The sequence below is a fragment of the Ursus maritimus genome, unplaced genomic scaffold (assembly GCF_017311325.1).
Source record: "Ursus maritimus isolate PB19 unplaced genomic scaffold, ASM1731132v1 scaffold_16, whole genome shotgun sequence".
NCBI lineage: Eukaryota > Metazoa > Chordata > Mammalia > Carnivora > Ursidae > Ursus > Ursus maritimus.
The window spans coordinates 4,161,191-4,170,446 of record NW_024424008.1 but is presented as its reverse complement, the minus strand read 5'-3'; the positions used below and the strand labels follow the sequence as shown (position 1 = coordinate 4,170,446).

General features: G+C 47.4%; 1 protein-coding gene across 3 annotated transcripts in view; it reads left to right on the top strand.

Moving 5' to 3' along the window:
* Nucleotides 1–476: 476 nt before the first annotated feature.
* The window catches only part of RIC3 (RIC3 acetylcholine receptor chaperone), a 46,782-nt gene continuing 38,002 nt past the window's right edge, over nucleotides 477–9,256 (top strand). For all 3 annotated transcript variants that reach the window (XM_040630749.1, XM_040630750.1, XM_040630748.1), the window contains exon 1: nucleotides 477–608. In XM_040630749.1, coding sequence (XP_040486683.1) covers nucleotides 485–608 — 124 coding nt within the window. In that variant the 5' untranslated portion in view covers nucleotides 477–484. The remainder of the gene's footprint in view (nucleotides 609–9,256) is intronic.

The following is a 9,256-nucleotide window of genomic DNA, read 5'->3' as shown; positions in this document are numbered from 1 at the left end:
AAAAAAAAAAAAAAGGAACGGATCGTTTAGGGCTTGGAGGTCTCGCACAAAGCAATGTGACGGTCGTGCTGAGGGTGGAGAGGCCTTTGTAGGGTTTCACACCGTGGAGCGAGGTCATCAGGGGCGCGCTGCGCTTCTCCGCTCCGGCTGCGGGCGGTGGGAGCGGCTTGCGGTAAGGAGCTGCTGGCGGGCTCGGGGCGGGTGGCCAGCGGGGCGAACGGCGGACCGGGACAAGGAAGGGCACAGCCGCCAGCCTTTCGGCGGGGGAGAACGCACCGCGGGGCGTGGAGAGGGAGGAGCTTCCCGTTGGCCCAGACCCGAGGGCGCGGGTGCGGTACGGACTCCGGGACCGCCGAGCGCGTGCCTCGCGCACTTGTCCCTCGCGCGTCGCCGTCCGCGCAGCCCGCGGTGCGGTCGGAGGAGGCCGCCGGCGCTGCGGTTCCGGTTCCGGCTGGCGTCCGCACCTGTGGCGAGGGAGGCGGCCATGGCGTACTCCACCGTGCAGAGGGTGGCCCTCGCCTCGGGGCTCGTCCTGGCCGTGTCGCTGCTGCTGCCCAAAGCCTTCCTGTCCCGCGGAAAGCGGCAGGAGCCGCCGCCGGCCCCGGAAGGTAGGCGCAGCCTAGCTCCCTCTCCGCGTTCGGAGAATGCGGCTCCAGGGTGGGGTGACTCGAGGTCTCCTCCAAACGGGCTACAGAGGGTGGACCGGGCGGTGTTTGGGAGGTGCCAAGCCCCGCGGTTCCCTTGGAGTCGGCAGACAGCCGGAGTCCACCGAGCCCGGGTCGATCCCGACCTTCTTCAGCAAGAAGGGCCGGGGATGCAGGCGTGCGTGCCTGGGTACCCTCCAGGTGGCCTCTCGCTCACCCCATGTTTGCAGCCCCTTCCCCCCACTGGCTTCACTCCGCTGTCACATCTGTTCAGGTGCTTTGAGTCCAGAGGGCCTCCCGCTTGGATTCCCCTCTCTGGGGTTTCCGTGTGCTTTGTGTCGCGCTTTTTTTACATTTTTTTATTTTAATGTTTTTTTTATTATGTTAGTCACCATACAGTACATCCCCGGTTTCCGATGTAAGGCTCGATGATTCATTAGTTGTGTATAACACCCAGTGCACCATGCAATACGTGCCCTCCTTACTACCCATCACCAGTCTATCCCATTCCCCCACCCCCCTCCCCTCTGAAGCCCGCAGTTTGTTTCTCAGAGTCCATAGTCTCTCATGTTTCATTCCCCCTTCTGATTACCCCCCTTTCTTTATCCCTTTCTTCTCCTACCGATCTTCCTAGTTCTTATGTTCCATAGATGAGAGAACTCGTATAATTGTCTTTCTCTGCTTGACTTACTTCACTTGTGTCGCGCTTTTGTATGAAGTCGAGTCAATTGGAATTGCTATTGTTAGCCTGAAATCATCTTGTACTTCCGGCTCCCCGCTTCAGGCTGGTTTTTATGCCTTTAAAAATATAATCTGAAGATTTTAATTCAAACTTCAATTACTGAGATGACCGAATTACTACATTCCCCCTAAGTGTTGGCTAATCCTTTGTTATTGGTACGGTGTATGTGGTGTTTACGAATCCACCCTGTTGGTTGCGTTCAGGGGCTTTTACAAAGTAAGGGTAAAGGGATGGATGTCCAAGCTGAGAGAAGGAACTAGAACAATTCTCTGTAGCTCCTGAAGTTCTACTGGTAACTTTTTCCTGTAAATTATCTCTGTAATACCCGTGAGGATGGTTTTACAGTTTCCAAACACTTCCACTAATGTTCAGCCTCTTGATGATTGGACAGCTCCTTTTGAACTGAAATCCAGTTCCCTGTAATGTGTGCACAGTGACTATCGTTCCATTCTCTTGCACATCATAGATAGAAATGCTGCAGATGCAAAGCACTAAGCTCTAGGGGTGGAGGACAGACTGAACCCAGAATCCTCTTGTTAGAATATGCTTGATAAAGTTTAGGCTTGTGAAACTATCTCCCTGAAAGAGGCTTCTAAAATATCATGTTGGGTTTTTTTTCTGCCTTATTACAAAATCCCAAAGGTTTTACTCATTTTGTCTAAGGATACTGCCTTGTCTGCCTTGAAGATTAATCATGATGATCTTGAGCCGTAAAGATTTTTCTAATTCAGTATTTTACTGAATTGAATTCCATTATGCTGAATTATGTTGAATAAGTTGTATTGAATGTGAGTGGGAGATACTCTTCTGAATGTTGCATAGAGATTAAATGTGGCTCTTTCCCTTGAGAACTCGAGTTGATATTCAATGTTCTCATCTTAGAATCTTCGCACTTTCTGTTCTTCTTATTCCTAGAGTTTCTTCCCTCAGCTTCCATCTAATTACTCAAGTTTCTGCTCAAATGTAACCTTCTCAGAGACTTTCCCTAGGGACCCTAGCTAAGATGACTCCACCCCCATCCTTCCTTGTTCCTTCATGTTGTTCTGTTTTCCTTCTTGAAGGAATTTACTGTATGATATGAAATGTTCTTATTTCCTTTTTTTCTGTTTCTACCTTCAAGAATAAAAGTTTGATGAGGGCAAGGGCTTGGTCTTGTTTACCACTGTTTCTTTAGCATCTGCCTAAAATGGCAGTTGATAAATATTTTTAAATGAATAATTCAAGTTTATGAAGCTGCTAATATTGTGAATTCTTTTCTCATTAGTTACCAACAGAGTATAACCTAGGAAAAAAATTTCTCTTAAATGATATATTTCAGTAACTGAAATTTTGCCAACTAAACTCTCTGCCCTTGGATGGACCTAAAGGGTATTATGCTAAGTGAAATAAGTCAGAAAAAGACAAATACTATGGATTTCACTTATATGTAGCATCTAAAAAATGAACAAACAAAAACAAATCCATAAATATAGAGAACTGATGTTTGCCAAGTGGGAGGGGTGGTGGGGGAATGGTCAAAATGGGTGCAGAGGAGTGGGAGATACAGGCTTCCAGTTATGAAAAGCGTAAGTCACGAGCTCCTTCTCAAGTTGGGTCTGTCCTCTGACTGCTGTCTCAGGATAGCAACAGTCGTTGCAACAGTACCAGCCATCACCTCTCACATTCCATTGTCCAGAGAAGGAGCATGTCCTTTCTTTTAAACTCTTCCTTCACTCGCACCTTACTTTTATCTACCCCGCACCCCCACCCTCGTTCTTTCCCAGTAGTTCTGGCTAACCTATGCGTGCATTTTAATGGCTTGAATTAAGTTACTTGCAGGGCTTTTGGTAGAAAGAATATATTGGTTAACTAGTGATTAACCACTATGAAGTTGAGAGAGATTCTCAAAGGGATACAGAGGTACTGGAGGAGGGAGGAAAGAGGAAGTAGAGCAGGGGAGGCTGTCATCATTAGGTAAGAGGGAGGAGAACAATTTTAAGAGCTTTTTTAAACTTTTATATTTCTCTGGTTTTTATTTTTGTTTTTATGATTCGAAATTTAACATTGTTAGAAATTTCAGTCTAAGAGCCATTTTTAAAGATTTGAGAGAGGTGCACACATGTGCGCATGTGGGTGTGGGTAGGCGCAAAGGGAGAGAGAGAATCTCAAGCAGATTCCACGCTAAGCGCAGAGCCTGACATGGGGCTTGAGCTCACGACCCTGAGATCATCCCCTGAGCCAAAATCAAGACTCGGACGCTTAACCGACTGAGCCACCCAGGCGCCCCTTAAGAGCCGTTTTTAAGTAGAATTGGAAGGGGAAGGGGAGGGAAGCATCTTGGATTAGTCTCAAGCTATTGGCTTAGGTGACTAGACAGATGGTGAATACCTTCACCAAAATAGGAATGGAGGAAAATAGATTAAAGGGAAAGTTGGTGAGTTCAGGAATTTGAAGACTAGCGTTAGGGGCGCCTAGGTGGCTCAGTCGTTAAGCGTCTGCCTTCGGCTCAGGGCGTGATCCCGGCGTTCTGGGATCGAGTCCCACATCGGGCTTCTCCGCTGGGAGCCTGCTTCTTCCTCTCCCACGCCCCCTGCTTGTGTTCCCTCTCTCGCTGGCTCTCTCTCTCTCTGTCAAATAAATAAATAAAATCTTTAAAAAAAAAATGCAGACTAGCATCATGTCCCCTTCTTCAGTCTTTTTCCTACGTTGACATCTGAAGTAGTTCATCCATTCCTCCTATGACCTAGTTCCAGGTTTCTCAGCACAGCCCTCTAGAAGGCAAATAATAGTAAGTGGAAGCCTATTAGCTCATGGAAGAGCAGACCTGTTTCCTCCCTGCCCCCAACCCTCCTTTTAAAAACTCTCGGTTTCTATTAATGCACCCTGAGGATTGCTGTAGATTTTTGGCATTTTACCTGCTGACCTTGTGATATATGGAATCCCGAGCTGCTTTTGGTTTGTGGTTGCTGCTCATCTGGGTTTTGCCCATTTTGTGCTGTTGACTTTGTTTGGGAGCACAGGTGGGTGGGTTAGCGGTCATCCTGATTTCTGCACTTGGTCTCTGTCACGGCTGCAGACACACCAGAGGCAGGGGTTTCTCCTTTCGTGGCCAGTGAAAAGGCTTGGCTGCTGGAACTGCAGGGGCACCGGTGTGTGAGGTTAGCTTTCACTCTCCCCAGCACAGGATTCACTTTGGCGCGGCGCTGGTCCTTGCTGGGCTTGTTCGCAGGGAGTGGTGGGGCTGGAGCCACTTTGGACAGCTGCCTGCCAGGCTGCGCAGGGGAAGGTGGGGCTGCACACACGGTACTGGCAAAAGAGGTGGAGAGGGTTCGTGCTGGTGTTTGCAAATGTCTGGCTGTCTAGGCTTGGGGAGGGGAAGAGAAACGGCGTTTGCCAGCACTTCTGTTGCTGGAGTCTCCTGAAGATGCCTGCGTCTCCAGCACATGGTCTGAGGTAGTAAATACATCTCCGTCACGTGTACCTCAGGCACTTTTCAAACTTGTTTCTATGCTGTGTTTAAAGCCAAGTTATTTATTATGCTTTAAGGCGAGGACTCAGTTTCCCATCTCCCTTCGGTTTTCCTGGAGTTAAGCAGGTTGATTTTTAAAGTACCCAGAGTTAAACCCTGCTGATTTTTTTTTTTTTTTTTTTTTTTTTTATTCATTCGACAGAGAGAGAGACAGCCAGCGAGAGAGGGAACACAAGCAGGGGGAGTGGGAGAGGAAGAAGCAGGCTCTCAGTGGAAGAGCCTGACATGGGGCTTGATTCCAGAACGTCAGGATCACGCCCTGAGCCAAAGGCAGATGCTTAATGACTGAGCCACCCAGGCGCCCCAAACCCCGCTGATTTTAAAAGCTAAGTTAAGCTCCACTGATTTTTTTTTTTTTTTCCCCAATGCCATGTGTTAATGGGGACTCATCTTCCCAGTGTGAGTCCCCAAAGCCTAGGGTGGGGTCTGATCCTCTAGCTTCTCCATGCTTGTGGCCTCCTTCCCATTTGTGGTTAGTCTTACCTGGGTTTCCCCCCCATCTCAGCTCTGCTCCTCGGCCCTTTTTCAAAGCGGCCTTCCTTCTCAGCTCCCCCCCCCCCCCCCCCCGCCAGGATTAAATGTGGAAGCACTGTTCTGCCAGTCTTCGGGTCATTCTCGGAATTAGTCGCACAGAGAGAGCTGTTATCTCTGTGTTCCCACTGCTTAAGTTCAGGACCCTCCTAGTCTGCCGTTTTCCTCACAATCTCCTGAAGAATGCTGTCTAGAATCTCATCCGAGAGCTACAGTGTGCTCACTTCTCTATAGTTGAAAAGTCCACCATCTACCTTTTACAGACTGGAACAATAGTTACCTGCTCCATTCTTTAAAATTTTTCTCTATCAACATAATTTCTTAAAGTTTTCTTTTAGTTTAATGACCTTTCTTGCAAGTTTTCTAGTCTTGGTAGAAATTACTTAGTGGACAGACTTATCCTCCTCACCCATCTGAGATTTTATTTTTGTCTTTAGGATTGCTGATTCTCTTTCATTTAACCCCAAATTTATTCCCTTTGATAGAGAATATGGAAGCAAAATAGAAGTTCAGAAGTTCTGCTTCCTCAGCATTACATTTTTATCAGGTAAATTGCCTTTTTTGCTCTAAAAATACCTCTTTCGCTTTGGCTAGCCTTTTGGTAAATCTTAGTTTATTTTGGACCTTGGCCTCCTGTGGTTCCCCCAAGTCTTGCCGCTCATTCAGTTATGTGTCTTTTTGTTCATCTTTTCTCTCTTCTCTTAGAAGAACTACCTGTATATCTTCCCCCCGCCCCTGCCTTTCCTATCTGACTGACAGTTTTTGAAATGCCCAAGCAGCAATGCATTTTAAGAGCTTTCCTCTTAGGAAAGGGTCTCATGCCGTGGGGCTCTTTGTTTTCAGAACGTAATTCTGCCTTCCTGGGGCCTGTGCCACACAACCCTTACTTTGTTGCCACAAATACTGAGTTGGCACAGTCTCTTTCTCCTGCAGTTCTCTTTTCATTTCACCGACCGGTTTCTTCGGTCAAAGTAGCAGTTCCCCTCCTTTCACCTTCGGTACCTGTGTAACGTGAAGACCTCAGCATGCGAGGCCAGGAACTTGTCAGCTGTTCCAGGGTTAGCACACTGAGGCTTCGAACAGGTGCCGAGTAGTCGAAGCTCTCCAGGGCGACAGTATGCTGCTTCTGTGCTGGAGTCGGCTTTGGGAGAGTCCAGCTCACCACCTCCACAGCTGGATCCTGGGGTGCTCCCACGACAGGGTCCTGTCTGGCATCTCTCCTCCTGCTCCTGCCTGCCCATGTTTTCCAGTGGGTGACTCACTCTGACTACTTATAAATAGGGTTCCTTACCAGTACCTCCCCAGTGGCCCTGTTCCTCTGAAATAGCTCAGACTCTTAAGTCACCGTGTTTTCCTCAGGTGAGTTCTGCCCACTGACCTTGAACTATCTAAGATGTGGAAGTATATACACACGTATGTACAGTTATGTGTCCATGTATGTGTATATATGCATATATAATACATATACGTATTTAATTTTTAAATTAGCTCTTTGTTTTGGTGTATAAGTGCTTGAGGACAAATGTATTATTTTGGTCCCTTACCTTTTTTCTCCTAACGAATCCTCAAGTCTCTGCTCTGAAAGAGTGTCAGAGAAGGGAGGAGACAATTGGAGACCCTATGAACACATGTAAATTAGGCACTTTTTCAAGTTCAGAAACTTCTAGGGGAGCAATTGTGGAGCAGAGTTGTGGGTGAGGAGCACCTTTACCAGTCACCCTGACTGTCATTTTCTGTTCTCAAAACTAAAAAACACTCAGGATAATGACGTAAAAAATTGTTAGTCCTGAGAGTAGCTAATTGTGCTGGGTCTTGAGATTCCAGTAAAGGCAAGCAGGCCCAGTGTAAGTCATCCAGGTAAGTCCAGCAAAGTATACAGCATGCAAGACCCAGAGCATACCCTGTAGGGGACCCAGGTGCAGACAAGACACTAGACTTTTATTCAAGAAGTTCACCGTTCGCCCTTCAGCCACAGAGCGCAAGGAACGCCTGTAGTTACAGAAGCTGGATTTACTACTTGCGGCAAGGGAGAACGCACCCCATGGGGGCCTGCAGCATCACAGCGAGGTTGTTAGAAAAGCTTTATTATAGGGTGTGGACATGTATTAGGTGATTTTGAAGGACGTTTAAGGATGTGGGGCTTTGCTCTGGATTGGATGCCGTCAGGAAGTAAGGCAAATTCTGCGGCTGGGTATCTTAATAGTTTATCTAAAGGGAGAACACACTAGAGAAAGGCTGAAGCTGTAATTCGTGAAGCAGCAGCAGCAGTCACTCATTGTCTGGGAATGGGGGCTATTTGATATTTTTTAGCTTGGGTAGTATTCATGTTTTGTCTGTGTTCAGGCAGCTTACAAAGTGGTCTTACTCTTTTGTCTTGATCCACGGTGGTCACAGAATGTTGATGTTCTGAGATCGCTGACGTTTAACAGGAGAACGCCAAGACCTGACTATGAGTACCAGGCCAGCTCTTACCAACACCACGGCCTAGCCAATAGTACTAGGCCAGCTTCTGGATGTCAGAGGCATCTTTTCTGGTGCTCTCAAAGGATTTATAGGTTTTAGTCAGCTCCGAATAAAACTGGGTAGAAATAGAACTTAGTGGAAGATTTTATCTATTTCTGTTTCTCGGTCCATTCAAGTAGAGGCTGTAAGGCGCATAAATATAACTTTTGAATAAGGCCAGTTGTGATAAGTGCGATTAAGGAGGTTCAAGCAGTGTTTTCTTTTCTTTTTTTTCTTTTTTTTTTTTTTAAAGATTTTATTAATTTATTTAACAGAGATAGAGACAGCCAGTGAGAGAGGGAACACAAGCAGGGGGAGTGGGAGAGGAAGAAGCAGGCTCATAGCGGAAGAGCCTGATGTGGGGCTCGGTCCCAGAACGCCGGGATCACGCCCTGAGCTGAAGGCAGATGCTTAACGACTGCACCGCCCAGGCGCCCCCAAGCGGTGTTTTCTAAGTGCATGGGAGTGACATGGGAAAAGGCATTGGGGATGTGGGCAGTATGTGGCCTGGGCCCTGAAGGATAAGCTGGATTTAGACATGTGGAGTTGGAGAGAAAAGCAAAACCACTGGAGTCAGCAAAAAGCAAAGGCTTAGTGGTACGAAATCACAAGGCAGGCTCAAAGCATGGTGGGAAGTCTAGTTAGGCTGAATCAGGAGTATGTAATGGGAAAGAAATATGAAGAGGTACTTTTGGACTAGATTATAGAATTCAGTTGTTTGTAGGGAAGGCAAAACCAGGATTTGTTAAATACCCACTGCGCATGCGTGGTGCATTGTATATGATATTTAGTCTGTAATCCTTCTTGTAAAGATTCTGTTTGACAGAGAAGGAGAGTGCTTGTGCATGCACACATGAGCACAAGCAGGGGGAGCAGCAGGCAGAGGCTCCCCGCTGAGCAAGAAGCCTGATTCGGGACTCGATCCCAGATCCTGGGATCCTGACTTGAGCTGAAGGCAGACATTTAACCGACTGAGCCCCCCCACGTGCCCCTAATCTGTAATCCTTGTAACAACCCTAATTATATCCGTTTTACAGATGATCAAAGTTAGCTCTAGAGAGGCTCATTTAGGGCCGTCTGGGTGGATCAGTCCATTAAGCATCTGCCTTTGGCTCAGGTCATGATCCTGGGGTTCTGGGATCAAGTCCTGCATCGGGCTCCCTGCTCAGCAGGGAGTCTGCTTCTCCCTCTGCCCCTCCTCCTGCTTCTGTGGGCGCGCGCATGCAAGCTCGCGTGCTCTCTCTCTCAAGTTAAATCTTAAAGTTTCATTTAACCTCCAGTTAAATAGTTGGAGGCCTAGCCAGTGTCTTAACTAATAGCTCTGAAAAG